The sequence below is a fragment of the Aspergillus flavus genome, chromosome 8 (genome assembly GCF_009017415.1).
Source record: "Aspergillus flavus chromosome 8, complete sequence".
Taxonomy (NCBI): domain Eukaryota; kingdom Fungi; phylum Ascomycota; class Eurotiomycetes; order Eurotiales; family Aspergillaceae; genus Aspergillus; species Aspergillus flavus.
In genome coordinates this window covers 2630968-2648319 of record NC_092403.1, presented here as the reverse complement: position 1 = coordinate 2648319, position 17352 = coordinate 2630968, and the positions used below count along the sequence as shown (strand labels likewise).

At 48.4% G+C, this 17352-nt stretch overlaps 4 protein-coding genes across 4 annotated transcripts; 2 read left to right on the top strand and 2 right to left on the bottom strand.

The window, feature by feature from the left end:
* Positions 1-291: 291 nt before the first annotated feature.
* Positions 292-6160, bottom strand: F9C07_2287679 (uncharacterized protein). Its single transcript, XM_041295764.2, has 9 exons — positions 4467-6160; positions 4271-4397; positions 3385-4197; positions 3163-3311; positions 2928-3106; positions 2756-2869; positions 1525-2702; positions 1366-1457; positions 292-1311 (listed from the first exon to the last, which is right to left on the bottom strand). The coding sequence occupies exons 1-9, from the start codon at positions 6093-6095 to the stop codon at positions 532-534; spliced, it is 5061 nt and encodes a 1686-aa protein (XP_041150911.1). The 5' UTR covers positions 6096-6160; the 3' UTR covers positions 292-531.
* Positions 6161-8021: 1861 nt separating this feature from the next.
* F9C07_2264586 (uncharacterized protein) lies at positions 8022-9445 on the top strand (the record flags this gene model as incomplete). The annotated part of the gene is made up of 4 exons (XM_071510182.1): positions 8022-8669; positions 8729-8931; positions 9007-9084; positions 9150-9445. The coding sequence occupies 4 exons, from the start codon at positions 8022-8024 to the stop codon at positions 9406-9408; spliced, it is 1188 nt and encodes a 395-aa protein (XP_071367487.1). The 3' UTR covers positions 9409-9445.
* A 1676-nt stretch (positions 9446-11121) lies between these two features.
* On the bottom strand, positions 11122-13995 carry F9C07_2287677 (beta-xylosidase). Its single transcript, XM_041295765.2, has 2 exons — positions 12744-13995; positions 11122-12669 (listed from the first exon to the last, which is right to left on the bottom strand). Exons 1-2 carry the CDS (start codon positions 12898-12900, stop codon positions 11279-11281), a joined length of 1548 nt encoding a protein of 515 aa, XP_041150913.1. The 5' UTR covers positions 12901-13995; the 3' UTR covers positions 11122-11278.
* Positions 13996-14306: 311 nt separating this feature from the next.
* F9C07_2287676 (general substrate transporter) lies at positions 14307-16814 on the top strand. The gene is made up of 3 exons (XM_041295753.2): positions 14307-15007; positions 15077-15705; positions 15766-16814. The coding sequence occupies exons 1-3, from the start codon at positions 14405-14407 to the stop codon at positions 16127-16129; spliced, it is 1596 nt and encodes a 531-aa protein (XP_041150914.2). The 5' UTR covers positions 14307-14404; the 3' UTR covers positions 16130-16814.
* The last annotated feature ends 538 nt before the right edge of the window (positions 16815-17352 follow it).

Below are 17352 nucleotides of genomic sequence, written 5' to 3'. Positions count from 1 at the left end.
GTGCAAACGGTACAAATGGGAAACAGCAGCGCCGTAACCTTTTGGGCAGTTGCATCGAGTGCTGTAGAATTTCTATCTCTGTCTGCCTGTTTAATATATTTTGGATCTGTGTTTTAGTTATGCTCTTTATGATTGTATAAGTGGTTGGGCTACTGAGACGTGGCCCTGACTACCCCTTTCTTCTTTCCACCCTCTACTGCGAGCGACAACTGGGGGGAACAATGTTGAAAGTAGTATCAATTGATTCCGCGTAAATCTAACTATGCTAAAATACTTTGTCCTTTGGGCATCGATCAACAGCAGCGTTATATTTCGAGGATGTTCAAGATTCACGATGGCGTATAATTGCCTGGATTCATTACTTTGCTAGTCTACCGGACAAAGGTTGAATGGCCCGCTTATTGCCAATTTTGAGAGACGGGTACTATTAGGGTTATGCATAGGCAACCCCATACATCCATTTTCAGATAACGAGAGACAGGGAACTAGTAAAGAGAGAAAACCAAAAGAAATAACATGTAAATGAGCAGATTAGCTGGAACCGGCAGGAACCGGGAAGCTGCCTTTGGCGGAATCTCCAATAGCCTTGTACAGATCGTACGGCTTGGATTTCGAGTTCGGCGTCCACTGCACGCCAAATGTCTTGGTGATGCCCTTGTAAACCGCCGTGACTATCACGAAAATGGGCTCGTTGCTCTTGAGGGCGTTGCTGCTGGCCTTTGCTTCAATCCGGGTGATGCGTGGAAGGAAATCGCGCCACGCCGTGACCTCGCCCTTGATGGCTATGATGCCGTTGTCGAAGTCAGCTTGCAGACTGTTCAGGACGTGCTCCACGGTATGGACGGCGTTTTCCAACTTTGTGCACTCCGCTCGCTTGTTATCGTACTCTTGCTGGAGTACTTTGCGCTCGTTGTTTTCTTCCAACTCTCTGATTTTATTATCGTTTTCCTGGATGATTTCCAAGATGTTCGATTTGTTTGCGTCGAGTTTACCCTCTGCATCACGGATGGCTTTCTGCTCCTTGGAATTACTGTCGAGGAGTAGATTCAGCTGGTCTTCCTTTTCCTTGACCTTCCGATCTTCATCATTGACTACTGCGAAAATGAAGGCATCGACCCCTCCTTGCCTGAACTCTTGTACAGCCGTAACGGCTTTTGTAAGATCCTTAATCGCAGAGTTGATTTCCTGCATCAAGGCATTGTAGGCGGGCCAGTGAGTGAATTCTACGAATCCTTCTTCTGCCTTAGTCACTCCCACCCAGGCAGCCGCGGCTACATTCAAATCCCATTTAGCTTTGTTCACACCTGCTTTCTGAGAGACATTAGTCACAAAGGGGAAGAAGGGAAAAAAAGGTTATTGACTCACCAAATTGACATCAAAGCTTTTATCCAACCATGAGGCATTGTTCCATCTGTCATCCCAGTCATGCATTGTTTTTTGAGCTTTTTGGAAATCATCTAGGAGTAGGGTTACCACCAGTCAGCTTGGAGCGGCCAAGGAATCAAGGCTTTCATTTTCACTCACTCCATGTATCTTCTTTGTGTTGTTTGAACCACGCAAGGGCAGTCTCTTTCTCTCCGTAGTTCGTCCTGTGTGTTGCCTCGAGGTTTTCCTTTTTGGTTCGGTAATCCCGTTCGTCGTTTTCCAATTTCCTCAGCTTTTCCTCATATTCCCGGCGTTTCCTTGCCACTATTTCGTTGCGCTCTTCTTGCTGCTTTTTTAATTCGTTCCTGTACCTCTTCTCTGCGTCTTCTTTATTCTTTTTGGCGTCCTTAACATCTTTCTCCAGGGCTGCGAGCTTATCATTGTTCTCCTTCACTTTTCTCTTTGCCTCCTCGAGATCGTGTTGGCGTTTCTTTTCATGCTCCTTCATCCCTTGGTCGCGCCTTTCCAAATCCTCCTGCAACGATTTGAGCTCCTTGTTCTTTTCACTCAGCTCGTTTTCTAGTTTCTGCTTAGCACTATCGAAACCTTGATCCACAAGTGTCTGCGTTCTGTCCAGGAACGAGTTCACCCCATCACAGATCAGATCAAACAAGTCTCCCTCTATCAAGGCCGAGAAATCTAGGTTCACCTCAGACAGGCTCTTGACTGAGCCAAGGCTGGCGTTGAAAAAGAAGTCAATCTTGTATTGCCCAGTGAATTCAAGAAGCAGGTGGGCATTGAACATTGGTGGCAGCTTTTGTAAATCAGCATCTACCAACGCCAACAGTTTGATGTCATGATAATGGATCATCCCATCGACCTTGATCTTCTGCTCATCCTGGGTCATGGCAATGTCGAATGTCGCCGGCTTCGTCACATCACTGGCTGCAGACACTTCGAGCGCACCAAGCTTGAAGCGGTCAATCGAGCCCTTACCGGTAAATCCCGAGTCATCAACTCGTGCATCAAACTGGCCAGTTTGGTCAAAGATGGTCACTGACGCACTGGCACTGATTCCCCGGGGGTAGGATTTGCCTCCAATCCTGACACCCGATGAGATGTACAGGCTTCCTTGATTGATTATGAAAACGTCCTCGCCATTCCCGATCTTCTGCAACTCTTTAATTTCCGTAAGTTGGCCAGCGTAGCGGATAATCTTGCAGACGTTGAACTTGTCGACTGACACGCTTAGCATTTCGCCATCCGTCTCGCTGACCTTCATGGCCACACCAGCTTTGGTTTCCTCAATTTGAAGTTTGGCAATTATTGCAACGTCTCTGTATTCAATTATTAGCTTCCGATACCCAGCGGGAAACAGAAAAGAACTTACGAAGGACCCTGTTCGGCCACCGTTGCATAGTCGAAGCCTGACTCGCCACCAATTTCCTCGAGAATAATATGCTTACTGACATTGAATGGGTTAATCCATGGTGTTGTGGTTCGCCTTGTGACACAATCAGCTATCGAGCAATAGAACATGAAACATACATATGAAGACTTACAGAGAAGCACTTGCATTCACCATACCACCTTTTACCATAATCTCAACGTCCAACGGCTCTTGATCGGGCATGAAGATCTTAAGTGTAGCCCCGAGTGTTAACTTGGGATCCGTAGCGACCTCCACACCAGCAGTGAATTTCTCAAGGCCATATTTGGGATGCTCCTTCGGTGAGTAGACCTGGGGAAGATGTCTGTGTTAGAAGAAAGCGTAGAAAAAGGAAGGGAAACACTTACGGAAAATGTTTCCGGCATTTCCAGGCCCACGGTATAAATACCCTGGCTGTAATTGACTGCGAGCTTCAGCGCCAATAAAGAACGCTCGTGATTGACATTGAGCTTAGCTATCGGCATAGGAGGCTCGACTATTGCCCACAGCGAGATTCCTACAAGAGAAGCGGTGAATAGATCAGTAGACGTTCACCAAGATGTAGTAAAGTATGGTATACAACGACGTACCATCCTTGATAGTATAGCCCTTTATATTGATCTCGCCGTTGTCTACATAACCCTTGGACGCAGCCACCAGAGCCACATTCTTAAGGGTAAAGTCAAAATCGGTGTCCTTAACGTTATGGAAGAGTTCCGACAGGTTGAATCGATCAACAATGCCATACACAAGCCATTCTCGCTTCTTGGTCTGAGCCTGGCGTCCGTAGAACAGGCCTACCCGGAAATTACGTCCGGAGTAGTCGATGTCACCAGTCACCGAGAACTTGCTCTTGCGGTTGCGGAGATTCTTGTTAATGGCCTCTTCCTTCTTTTCGATCTTGTCGTTTTCTGCGCTGGGGTCAATAGAATCGGGCGTCTTTGCTTTAGAGTTAGCAGCCTTTTCCTTGGGAGCATCTTCGATGGCCTTGGATTCTTTCTCTTTCTCTTTCTCATCTTCTTCCTTCTCACCCTGATTGGTCTTGTCGATCTTTGGCGGCTTGGCCCCAATTTCAATATCCAATGCTGCCTTCTTCACGGTAATTTCCGTGCCTTCAATCTTGAAGTCAGTAACATCACCGTGTATGGCCAACCCAGCTGAACCAATCTTGATTGCAGCGTTCGTACTGTAATGTTTGTTGAATGTGACCTTGCCTGATAACTCGAGCGCCTTCTCAATCATGTCCCGGGACAGACGGAGATGCACGTCATCGAATTTCAGGTCATTGCCGTAGGCATCAAGCGGAGAGAGTTCTGGTGTTTGGTCGCCACGGATTTGCGCATAGGCTTGCAAGAGTTGGCTGTAGGTGAAAGTGCCGACTTGGCCAACGAGGTAGCTGTCATCTGTTGTGGTTGGGGGGGATTTGTTACTCATTGGCCCCAGTAAATGGGAATGGGGTACTGATGATATACACACCCCTGGACAGTTTTCCTTGAAGGTCAACCTTGATATCCGCGAAACTGACATTAGCAGTTGTATTGAGTTGGGCTGTACTGGCAAAGGAGCCAGCCTCGAACGATGCAGTGAAATCGAGCTCAGTCAACTGAAGGAGCAGGAATTAGCATTCTGAGTAGCATTTGGAATAAATGTACAGAAGTGGACAAAGTCTTACATTCAGGTTCTTGACACCAAACGCATTTTTCCAGTCTTCGGCCGTTATATGCACCTTATACAAAGCCTTTGTAGTCTCCTGTGGGTCCCTCGCCATTCGGTATTTCACCCACAATGGCTTTGTCGCCTTGGGTAAATTGATGAGGCTGCCTGTTCCCAGGATGCATAGACCGAACTCCCAGGTCTTCTTGGGTTTGGCGGGTGCTTTTTGATCGGCCTTTTCATCAATAGCAGAGGTGTCGTCCTCTTTGGCTTCTCCCTCGCCCTGTTTGTCATCTTTCGCGTCTTCTTTGCCCTTTTCCGTGGACTCTTTAGTGGCCTTCTTGGAGACTTCCTGGGAGCTCGTGGCCTCGGCTTTCTTTTGGGCTTTATAATCGCTTGCCTTGCTGGCTATGCCAGTGGCCTTGCTGACCTTTTCGGTGGCCTTGTCTGTGACTTTCTCAGTGGCCTTGTCTACTACCTTGCCCGCTTTCGACTCTGGCTCAGTGGCTTGCTTTTCATCCTTTGCTTCCGTTGCAGCATCGTTGGACTCATCCTTATCCTTATCATTTTTGACCTTCTCCTGCTTGTCCTTTTGCAATGCCAAAATCTGAACATCCACGGAATCAAAGGCCAAAAAGTCCCAGACCTTGAGCTTTCCGTCCACCAACGTGGCACTCAGAATAAGCTTGGTAATTTTGGGTGCCTTGGTCCAGTCTCTTTCATCGCTAAGATGAGCCGAGACATGCAGCTTCGACGGCGCGTCCTTGTCTCCGTAGATGCGCCTGAGCATGTCCGCTACAGGCTGGAGGTGACCGGTGCACAGAACATCACCTTCCAGACGCAGCCCCTTCTTGTAGAGAAAGTCATTGTCAGCCTCAGTATAGGTAAACTCGACATTATTTATAGGAAGTTGCTTGATAGGTTCCAGGTCGATGTGTGGGAAGAACTTAGCCAGTGGCGAGTGCTCGAGTTTGGATAGCGGCTTGTTCTTCTCGGCGTCAAAGGCAAAGTCGCTGAACCTGACCTTCTCGCGCACGGTATCGCCATTGTAAACGTACAGCTTTCCCGTGAGTCCCTTGATGCCCCAGAAGTTCTCCAGGTCTCCGCTCAGCGAGTAGCCGTTGATTATATCGGCCGGCATGGATGTGTCCGCGTCGGTGGCTTCGTCGGCAAAAGAAGAAGCCCGTACAGGATCGGGTACTACATGGCTCGTGAATTGGAAATATGATGTCGGGCTGGGGGGTGACAGAAGCAGCGTCAGATGATCGGCGTTTACAGGAGCTATGAGCAGGCTGTTGGCCTTCGGGGTCGGCTTGGTAACGGCAGGCAAGGCCCGGAGAGGCACTTCAGCGACTGTATCCTGATCCTTTGCAAGCAGAAGAGAAAGGTTCTTGGCCACTGCGCCACCAACCACGAGGGTATTGTTTTTGGCGGCCGCCCTCCGCAGCTGGGAAGTGGTGGTTGGGTGATCGGGGCCAACCTCGATGTCTTTACGAGTGAGTAGGCTCCGACTGTCAATGATATTTTTCACGAACGGGTGCGAGTCAAAGCGTTTGACGGCTCCGCTTGCTTCCAACAGGTCGAGCTGTTTCTTGAGGGTCATGTCTCCGGGGTTGGAAAGATCCACCCCTGTCTTCGACGCGGTCATTTTGTGTAGTAAAGAGAATGGTATGTAGTGGATGTAATGTCTTTAAGAGGGTCTGGTCGGTCTGGCCTTCCGAATGGGAGTGGGAGATGGCCATGGTATATATAACAGCAGCAGTAGTAGCAATGACGGCCCCTCCTCCTCTCCATCCGACCGAAACCACGTACACAAATATCATTAGCTGAGAAGCAAGACATCTAGCAAGCAATTCCAAGAATGCAACATGATTTACCGGTCAAGCTGCAGCTTGACATCGGTGCTGGTTCAGCTCGAAGATCTCGGTGGGTCTGCAAATGCATGTTCGTATTAGGGCTTGGATGTTCCCGTGTTCAATTCTGAAGTGGTACTTCGACAATAATTTAACTACTGTGTGCTTACATGTATACACAGGCAAGGAAACAAGAGCTGACAAGAGTACTATATTCAGTATACAGGGTCCTTGTAATCAGTTGGTGCTGAACTGCTGATGGAGCATGCGTGGAGAAGCTGAGCTGAAGCAAGAATACAATGCCCGATTATTACGTGTCCATGCATGAAAGTGGACCAGATTATGCAACCAGAACATATAGACGTAACCTGGAAGTTAGATTCAGGTGCTGGACTGACTGGCCGGCTTAAGAATCCGGATCTTGAATTTCTTTACATCCCTGTTTTAGGTGTCAGTTGCCTATTTGGGTACCGTAATCGATCACCGAGCGGCCACGAATTCCGCAGATTATCCTCCGTAGTATTTTCAAACGGTCCTTATGCCTTTTTACCACACTCTATACTATGGAAATTGAATCCAATGAAAAGCGAATCGGATTGGCATTAGATAGCTATAAAAAAGGCCGATTCAAAACCCTACAATCAGTGTCTTTGGCCTTTAATGTCCCCTCAACTACTCTCCGACGACGGATAGGGGGAATAACCTTATAAGGTGAAAGAAATGCCAATTACCAGACACTATTAAAAACTGAGGAATATACTCTATTAGCATGTGTTCTAGATATAGCTAGACATAGTCTACCTTTACAATTATCAACTGTCTACCATATTACCCAACTTCTTCTCTCTGCTCACCTATCTTCCTTCCAGCCAGTTAAAGAAATACTGGGTTAGGCGCCTTATTTCAACGCCAGAGTCATGTCAAGGAACAAAATGGGAAGCATTAGTTGTGTCAATATACAGATCCATAGTCTCCGCAGTGACAGTGAATTACTGGATATAGTATAGCATTCCTAATCGGGGAAAGCCGCTTGGCAACATTGTGCGTGGGTCTATATAGGTAGCCTTCTTGTCTTCCTGTCCTCGCTGCTTTCCCATCTTTCAATGCCGTGTCGACTCAGACCAACTTGAGCCAGTTTTGCTATTGGGCTGGACTTGCTGTACTCTGCGCTTAGCCACCCCGTTTTACTGTATTGAGTCGGGATCATCCCGCATCACTTCTTGACTGTCGTCTTATCGATTTTTTGGACTTTTTAGCTGACAACGGGAATACAACAGGACTTGGCGTGACCACGAAATTACCAGGCTGATTCATCTGAATTAGCTGGGCTTTCTCATCTACAACAGAACGGTATCATCTCCCGGGATATATCGGGGCCTCTCCAGTAGCTCTGATGGATCAAGAAGTCTGGCTCTGCAGACGACAGCCATGCTATCGGTTCATCTTCAATTCCAGCAGCCCACCCATATCAATTTGCAGGTGGCTAGACGTTGGCTGGAGTGTGATTGTACGTGCATGAACTAGCTCATGCGAGGCTGGAATATGAGTTGGCTTCTGCAAGGCTGACATTAGGGCATCCATGCGCATAAGCACTAGCCGGCATTTTCGCCTTGTACCATTCAGCTTCGTGCAGAAGATGGAAGGGTCATATATAAACTTCCTCAATACTTCCCCTAACTTCTCCCATTTTCTATGTTTATCATTGCGTTTCGTATGGCAAGATGAGCATTATTCCTATACCTTCTTCAGTCGGATCAGAACGCACGGATGTTAACGACGAAGAAATACTTTCTACGGCAGATAGCTATTCATGGGTTCATTATGTTCAACGATCAAGACGTGATAGATCGCTCATTCTGCAGTCGGATACCATATTGTCATTTTTCCGTTCAGGAACCCCTACGCTACCCCTTTCCAATACCGATCCCATTACGGCTCGTTCAGGGGAGCAAATTGTTCCTCTACGGCCTCAGCCTATCCACGTCCGAAATCGTGGCCCTCGAAGGGGACGGCGATCAAGGCTCTTGACCACAGATGGAACCAGCGATCAGGTCACAGAAGGTAGTCGCAGGCAGCGATCCATCTTTCCCTCTCGACGAGTAGTTACCGACAAGGGACGGATATCACACATTAATCGTAAGAAGGAGATAGAACAAATTCTTGGCCCATTACTTGCGGAAAGCACAAACAATGTGCTTTTGCTCTGCTGGGGAGACAAGGACCGCTGCCACATTATTCCAACAAGCATCCCCCACGAAGCCAACGAAGTGAATATCTGGGAAAGTATCCGCGCAGCATGGTACGCACGCAGAGGTCATTGGAGAACATACATCCCCCTCTATGGAGTGCAACAAGTGGATATCGTCGAGGTATGTCTTCACACAAACAATAGAGACACCACTGCTCATTCTGCTTTTCTATAAACTAGGTCACAATGGCAGGATACGAATCTGTATCCCTCGGGGGGGAAATATCCGAAGTTCAGTACCTTGGCTTGTATCGTGAAGCTGAGCCAGCAAACAAAAGGAGTGAACTCGAGGATAATATTGCAAACTACAAACCACAGGACTTTCCATGCCCATATAATCCGTCAACAGGTAAAGCGAATTGCTCTACAAATTACTGCATATCGTGCATAGTGGATGATATGGAGTGCCCTGAAAATCGTCTATATGAATCACAACGTCAGTTACTTGACCTTATAAGGCGACCGTTGTTGACCCAGGCCTTTACAAATGAAAATGTTGCGAATGGAAGCAACCTTGTCAAGAATGAGAAGTTGCTGTAAAGTCATAGGTAAGGGACCCAAGGCGTACTTAAGAAAACCAATGGTTAATGCCCAGTAATAGTGATATGCTAAAGAAACTTGATGCATGGCATGTTCCGGATCTCAGCGAGATTCCATTCCACGCCCTGCTGATTACAGAAGGCTGGGACCTTGGTACACGGAGCGTCGTTATACCTCTAGCAATGTCGTTCTTCTTTCTTCTGGTCGTGGTCTCTAAGGTCATTTACAATGACTGGGGAATTGTGTGGAATGTGGCTTGTTTTTTTGTTTCGTTGGCTGCACTAATTTTGATGTGGGTGAACCATGCGGTTCGTCACTAGCATTTAGCATGCCCTTAGACCAATGAATTCGCTTATTACATCCAGTTTTCTCGGAGCACACACACAAGGGATCTGACTCGTGCAGAGACATGACATGCGGCTTCATAGGATCAGCTTCTTTCAACCTAGCCTTGAGGTCATTAGAGACACTAATCATCCGCTCAGCAGAATTAATGGCACTTTTTTTAGATGAAGGTCGATCACGCCAGCCTTGCCTTTGATGAGATCAGAGCAAGAGTCTAACGCAGGGGCGGTTCCTATAGTGTACGCATCTAATCTCAATTAAGACGAACGCCATTATGTAATATTCCTATCTTATTCTACTAAATATTGACTGATGCTCACTTTGCCAAATAGTTAGCTTGAAGGGTATATCTGATTGAGCGATCACCTGCTTTTGAGCTGACTTCAAGAGCTCAAACATGAAAGGAACACCGCCCATTTTATTCTTGGGGATTGATCTCTGTGCTCGACCGGGAGCTTCCCTCCTAGGTATGTCCTGGAATTTGTAGGTTCAATTCGCGCACAGCAGCGATGCAAAACAATGACGCCCCCCTAACCTGAATAGCGAAAGTCAAAGGATCGCGTCTATCATTAATTACCGTTGAAATCCGTGGGAAACTGTGAGTGGGTTTTCATCTGGCGTAGTTTCAAGCTTTCGATTCCCGCTACTATTGGGTCATAGAAATCGAAACTCGCCCACTCCAGGAGTCCCCATTCTAGGGGTTCCAAATCGGTTTCAGTTTTCTACCTGGGGCACTCAGCTTCCCATATAGGGCAAGCAAAGCCATATGTTGTGTTCTCGTCAATAAAACTTCATCTTTCTATCTACCTACAAGACTGAAGATCTATGCAGTGCAACCACCACTACTACAGAAGACTTCAGTTCAACACATATTGGAATCGATTAGTCTAGTGCCAGTTGATAGCAACAACGCGGAGTGCAACATGAGAGGCGTTTCGCGAGACAGTTGTACGCGCCGCCAAGAAGCATCACCCAATCAGTCGGCAGAGACATCTCGCGCGGCTGTGTTGAGATGTACTGTTGGCTTGTGATTTGACACTTGGATAAGAGGCTCCGTTGGCGCTGATGAGGCAGTGCATTAAGTACGTCGATAACCCCCGCTTGCTACCTTCTCTTGAGAGCACCACATCTGGGCCCCAGGTAGGCTCTCTTCCACCATTTCGTGAACTGCCTCGAGAAGCGCTTAAGCTTGCTAAAACAAGCTGCCTAGAATGTGCTTTTCTTTCTGCCAGGAGATCCAGTACGGATTCGGTTCCACGTGTATCCCCCATCTCTCAGTTGTACGAGATGTTGTTTTTGTTCGGAAGAAAGTGGGTGGATTTATATATTCTCTGCTACTTGTTTGCTGTATGAATGTACCACGATAACTTTAGCTCACAGAATTTACCCTAGAACAAACTGCATATAGCCTATCTAGGATATTGCAGGCACTAATGTGCAGCGCGGAAAGACCACGGTTTTTTATCTACAGACCACGCACAGCCATTGGTCTTTCCGGTGTCACTGACAGTTACTTCGGCTAACTTATCTTGGCTGTCATGTGCATTCCCATGTGTGTATTAATGTGATTTTAATAAATTTCAAAAGACAATTTAAAAGCGTATCGATCTTAATAAATCAGTCTCGCATGGATTTCTCCTAGGTGCAAGCCCATGGTAGAAATAAAGACGCAAAATGTTTCAAATTCCATTCAGGGTCCGGTATATCGGGAAGACCGGTCTACATGAAAACGTTACTGCTACAGCTAAAGCTAAGATTTGTTTAAGTCGCCCTTGACAGAACCAATTAGTTCATTGGGGCGCTGAGGTGGGAGCGAGAAATTGTCATTTCTATCAGTTTCAATGTTTATTCCACACTTAGGCCGTCAAACTGAACTTGCACGCCCTCCATCTGGCCAACAGCGTAGACACCAATAATCGGGCCGGTGAAATCGGGATCAGTTATATCTAAAGTATCAACCGTCCCCAGGCATGTCCAGTCATTTCCCACGTGGGGTTCGAATGAATAAAGCAGGGAGTATTGTTTCTCTGTGTACTCTATCCGGAAAAGCAGTGAGCAAGGAGCTTCCCCAAGTGTGTGTTTCTCAGTTCGAACAATCTTCTTAGCAGCATTGACCAGTTCGAGAACCACCGCCTGCTGATCAGCATCGTAGTAGATCCGTGAGAAGCGGTGCTCTTCCTTGTAACAGGCGAGGCCAGCCTTGATCTTTGCAGAGCTCCAGGAATCTTCAATTCCCTTAAGGACCACAGTGCTCGTACCAGCTAATTTCCGTTGTCGCTTGCCGATGAAGGTCGGACTGTCTGCTGGGTGAGACAGATCGACCGATGACGCGGTCAATGTCAGGGATGAATGGTCATTCTCGAGCCGATAATTGCTCATGATAGCATCTCGAATGTAGAGGTAGTCCAGTCCACCTTCTGCCGTGAGGCGTGGGCTCGAACGGGTTGCTAAAAGGCCACGGGGATTCAATTCCACCTGGTCAAAGACGGGCCATTCGCCATCCCAGTCTACCCGGGTCAAGAAGGTCTCGCGCCCCATGGGGCATCTCCCTTGGGTGTCTAGGCGGCCCCCGAGGCAGACTCCCCACCATTGGGCCTTTTCGTCCTTGAACAGCTCACAGTGACCCGTATACTGGATATACTCTTGAGTGTCACGCGCTGTGAGGACGGGGTTGTTTGGACAGGAGTCATATGGGCCAAATACGTTTTGAGAGCGTGCCATTGTCACCATATGCCCGCCATGGGTTCCGCCTTCCGCGATGAGCAAGTAATACCAGCCCTTGTGCTTATACAAGTGCGGTCCCTCGGGGTAAATGTCGCCAGTGCCGCGCCAGATGATTTTCTCCTCGGAGAGTCTTGCACCGGTCTTTAAATTAATTTCGAAAAGGTTGATCGTCGTGCCTGGGCCTATTCCACCGGACCCTTGCATGTAAACCTTTTGATCATCATCGAACAAAAGACTGGGGTCGATTCCCTCAAACCCAAAGTAGACCGGGTTGCTCCATGTGCCTGACCAGATGTCGTTGGTGGAAACTATGAAATTCTCCGTCACATCCCTATTCTTCCCCTCTGCACGGATGACATTCGTACAGACGACGTAGAATGTGCCCTGATGATGACGGATGGTGGGGGCATATAGACCTCCACTCCCGACCAGAAATTTCCCATCATCCACCGGGTAGAGATTTGCCTGCGACTTTGCGAGGCTGAGCTGCGACTGTCGATGGATTGCATTTCCTGTGCACTTACACGTTAGCGATGACTTGAACTGTGTTCTCCCAAATACTTAAGTGACCAGTCAGTAGACTGACCAATCTGCTTCCATGACACCAGATCTTGAGATGCGTAGATAGGTAAACCGGGGAAAGCGTGGAAACTAGAGTTGACGAGATAAAACCAGCCGTCCACCAAGACCACAGATGGATCAGGCGCAAAGCCTGGAATGATGGGGTTCACTGTATCCGACATGGCTGTCTGGCTGGCGCAAGGAATAGAACGAAGGCTGGAGGAAATTATCTATGGTCGATCTCGTCACCCAGCCTTGGGTAAAACATTTAAATATCTCACTTCAGATAGTCCGCTTGGTATGCGGGTGGCAGGTAATAGCTAGCGCCTTCTGCTCCACACACTCTTGCAGGTGTCCTTTTCTCAGGTATTCTGCGGCACTCATTCACCCCATTAGCCCTCATGCTAACCAGGCAGATGGGATCAATTCGTCATGTTTTGAAAAAGTATTCGTCGATGACACGTGCATGAGAGGGGCCCGGTTGAAGTCGAGGCAAGTTCCGGGAGACCTAGGGTTAGCCCCGGGGGAGCTAGCCAATCCACGATGAGTGACCTCTATCCGGGTCGAGCTACACGGTACATGATGGCTTGATAAGGAAAGATATACCAGGAGGGGAATCAGGGTCCTAACTGTAACTTTTCAACGGCCTGTGCATTTCTTTGTTAGGCGTGTAAAGCTCGATGAGGAAGTAAATTAGGCTGTTCATAGTCGGCCAAGCATGGATGTCAAGCACGCTGTATAGCCTAAATTCGAATTCAGGGTCCAGGACCAGGCTCTCCCCCACATTTTTCTCCGAAAGGATTAGAACATACAGTAGTCAATGCAATCACATGGATAGCTCCGCTTCGCAATTACCGGGCAAGCGATCGCTTAGACTGTTAGGTTTAACGGATTCTGGGATAGAGAAGCCTCGTCGAAAGAGGAGAAGTGTTGCTGGGTGTCGATAAGAGCTTTGAAGAATATCACTACAAGCTTGAATGCTAGATCGACATGCCCACGACTTGACGCACATGTGGCTTCTTTGCCTTTCTCGTCAAGTTTATCTAAAGGCGCTCGAGACTGGAATTAAAGCAACTAAACATTCTCGGTTTCAAGTTCGGCTAATGCTGGACCATCCACTTGCCGGTGGTATCAGTGTAAGGTTTAGTCTCCAGCTAGTTACCTGAGTTTAAATTAATAAGTTAATCAACCTCTTACCATATAAGGTATAGCTGGAGTAGGCCTCCCCATCTCGATCTCGGGCCCCCGCAAGTGTCCCCCGCTAACCCTAAGTCTCCACCCCCAGTCCCCCACAGGGTCTGGAGTATGGCCTCCGAGGTCTGGAGGATGATGACCCCGAGCGATGGCGCTTCAAGGACACGAGCAGAAGAAGAAAACGCCAATCTTCGGTAAAATGCAGAAAAGGCAAATGTGACACACCCAGCTCGACTAATGCCAACACTGAATGGCTGGCAACATGTCGTGGAAGCCCGGTTGGGGACAATTGAGCCGGGAGTCGACCAAGACGCTATCCGTACGAAGTACTTGGGTGGTCAAGCTCAAGTGTTTCTCGAGATTCATAAAGAGGGCTTTCTCCTAATTCAATGCTCCTGTCACCCCCGACAGCAGTCGAAGTGGACTCATTAACTTGCTACACCTCTGTTGCTTTCTCATCTAGGTCTGCATCCAGCACACGCTTTCACAATCATGGCGCTGCGATTCCGGCCCCCGAAGCCGAGCCAGAAGATCCTACCTGTTAAGCCAACAAAGGGCCATTTCCTGTTCGCTCACCAGGAGTTCAAGCGCGTGCCCTGGTGGAAGAGGAAGAATATGCGTACCCTGTACATCTACATTGTCATCCTCATCATGACCAACACAGCGAACGGTTTCGATGGTTCCATGATGAACGGTCTCCAAACCCTTTCCTACTGGCAGGAGTACTTCAATTACCCTCATGGCTCGCTTCTCGGCCTCTTCAATGCCTCCATGAGTCTTGGCTCTCTGCTCGGTCTGTTCGTCGTGCCTTACATGATCGATGCCTGGGGCCGCAGGCTCGGGTGTTTCGTTGGATGTCTCATCATGCTGCTTGCAGTGGGGTTGCAGTCTGGTGCTACTGGCTTTGGCATGTTCATCGCCGCCCGTCTCCTTATTGGATTTGGTGACTGTCTCGTTCTTGGTAGCGCTCCGCTCTTGATCGCTGAGATCGCGCATCCCCAAGACCGTGCCGTTCTTGTCACGCTAAGTGGTGCCTCTTATCACTCTGGTGCGTTCATTGCTAGCTGGGTGACATTGGGCACATTGAAGATTCAGGTACGTATCATTACCCAAACAACCACTGTGGATCTGATTGTTCTCACTCACATTCTTTTCTTCTATTAGAGCGACTGGTCGTGGCGTCTCCCGAGCCTGTTGCAGGCCATTTGCACCATTGTCATTGTGTGTGGTATTTGGCTAATGCCAGAAAGCCCTCGTTGGTTGATGAGCAAGGGGAGGCACGATGAAGCCATGCGGAATCTGGTCAAATATCACGGCGAGGGGGACCCTGATGACGCATTTGTGCATCTGGAATGTGCAGAGATAAAGGCTGCTATTGATCTGGATAAGGAGATTGACCAAACTCGCTGGGTTGATTTCTTGAAAACCAAGGGCAACCGCAAGCGAATCGGTCTGATCACCGCTCTGGGTCTCTTCAGTCAATGGAGTGGCAATGGTTTGATTTCCTACTATCTCAAGCAGGTCATGGACAGTGTTGGTATCACCAAGGCTTCCACACAACTCGGAATCAACGCGGGTATCAAGACAGAAGCCTTGGTCACCAACTTCACCCTGGCCTTCTTCATCGACAGATTGGGAAGAAGGCCGGTCTATATGGTCTCGACAGTTGGCACGTGCGTGGTCTTCAATGCATGGACCATAGTGTCAGCTCGGTACGCAATCACAGCTAATCAGGCGCTCGGATACACTTTCGTGGTTCTGACGGTTCTCTACGGAGTATTCTACGACATCAAGTAAGTACAGCATCTTCCAGTTTCTATACCAACAGCCACTGACATTGAGGTTCCTCGCAGATCGGGTTTAATGGCAACCTACACCACCGAAATTCTTCCCTACGGTCTTCGTGCCAAGGGCTTCACCTGGCTGAACTTCTGCGTCACCGCGGCACTCTTCTTCAATCAGTACATTAACGCTATCGCCCTCGATGCCATTGGCTGGAAGTATTACATCGTCTACTGTGTCTTCCTGGGGATGGAGGTGTTCGTTATCTACACCTTCCTGATCGAAACCCGGTACACTCCCATGGAGGAAATCGCTAAGTACTTCGATGGCGATGACGCGGTTGATGTTGGTGAAATTGCCGTTGCGGATATGAAGGAGCAAGCCAGAGAGTCAGAGGGCAAGGCAGCTGCTGTCCATGTTGAAGTGAAGGAGTAATCTGATACACACGCCATTTGGTCTAATCCAGTAATATGTGTGGGCCCCCTTCAGGCACATATTGTCGGCCGCATTGGAGACCCGGTGTGCGTCTGCGAGCTGAACTGATTGCCGTTGAGCATCAACTTGACCAAGACATGTGTATAGTAAGCCTTTCGGCAATACAGCTCTCTTGAGCACGGCCATTTTCCCAGATGCTCACTCTTCATTCCGTACTTTAGGTTAAGCCGGTACTAGAATCGTAAGAATGGCTGTATGATTGTCAAGGGGATATTGATAAGATTCTCCTTGACCCCGCCAACGCAATAAGATCCAGTGGAACAAACCTCTCTAGATAGTGCCTGGAGCAGCCAGGTCTACCTTATCATCAGCCGTACCGCCGATCATTTGATGGTTCATGCCAACTGAACAAACTGGGACAAAACAAGTGTTTTATCACGGCTCCTGACATGCTTTATCCGCACCATTCAACCCTGATGAACTTCCTCCTCAAAGGAGCAGTATCAGTGGCGCTAACTCATCTAACTTAGAGTCAGGTTGGAAAACATGCAGAATTAGACGGACAGATGGTGACCAATAAGGTAGAGCACACAGATCACAAGACAAAAGCCACGGTGGGGGCCATTGGGAGCAATTGACATAAACTAAGGCCGTAACTCGTAGGGACTGGATAAATGAACACGGGACAATCTCGTATTATATGTCTGGCCGGTGCTTGGCAGGACTTCGGGAAGATTTGGCAGAATCCCGCGCTTGTCTCAAACGAGAGTATGCAACCTCTCATTCTTGATCTCGCTCAAGTTCTTGTTGCTTCCCGATAGCTTCAAGCGGCATTTCTCATTTCCTCGCCTGTCTGGTGTGACTGCCTGCAACGCTACACCGAGTATTGTGTGATGCGACCACTGCCGATTGATTGAAAAGGCTGGCTCAGCATGCATATTCAAGGCTGCAAGTATCGCAAACGGCCTTCCAACCCGTTAGCGCTGTCTTCTGGGCGATTGAAGTCAGCACTACTTCCATGCCACTTCAGCCTCCGCTGTCTGTGCATTTCCCGCAGTAGAAACTATACGGCCGATCCCGTCTCATAACCTGCCAGTAATAGTGTGCTGAAAACCAGCCCCTGCTCTAGATTTCTTGTTGACACCCAGTAGTCATGAAACGGCCCCCTTTCGTCCGCGCCTGAAATAGAGCCAATGGAATTGGCACTGGTAGGCAGAATGGCG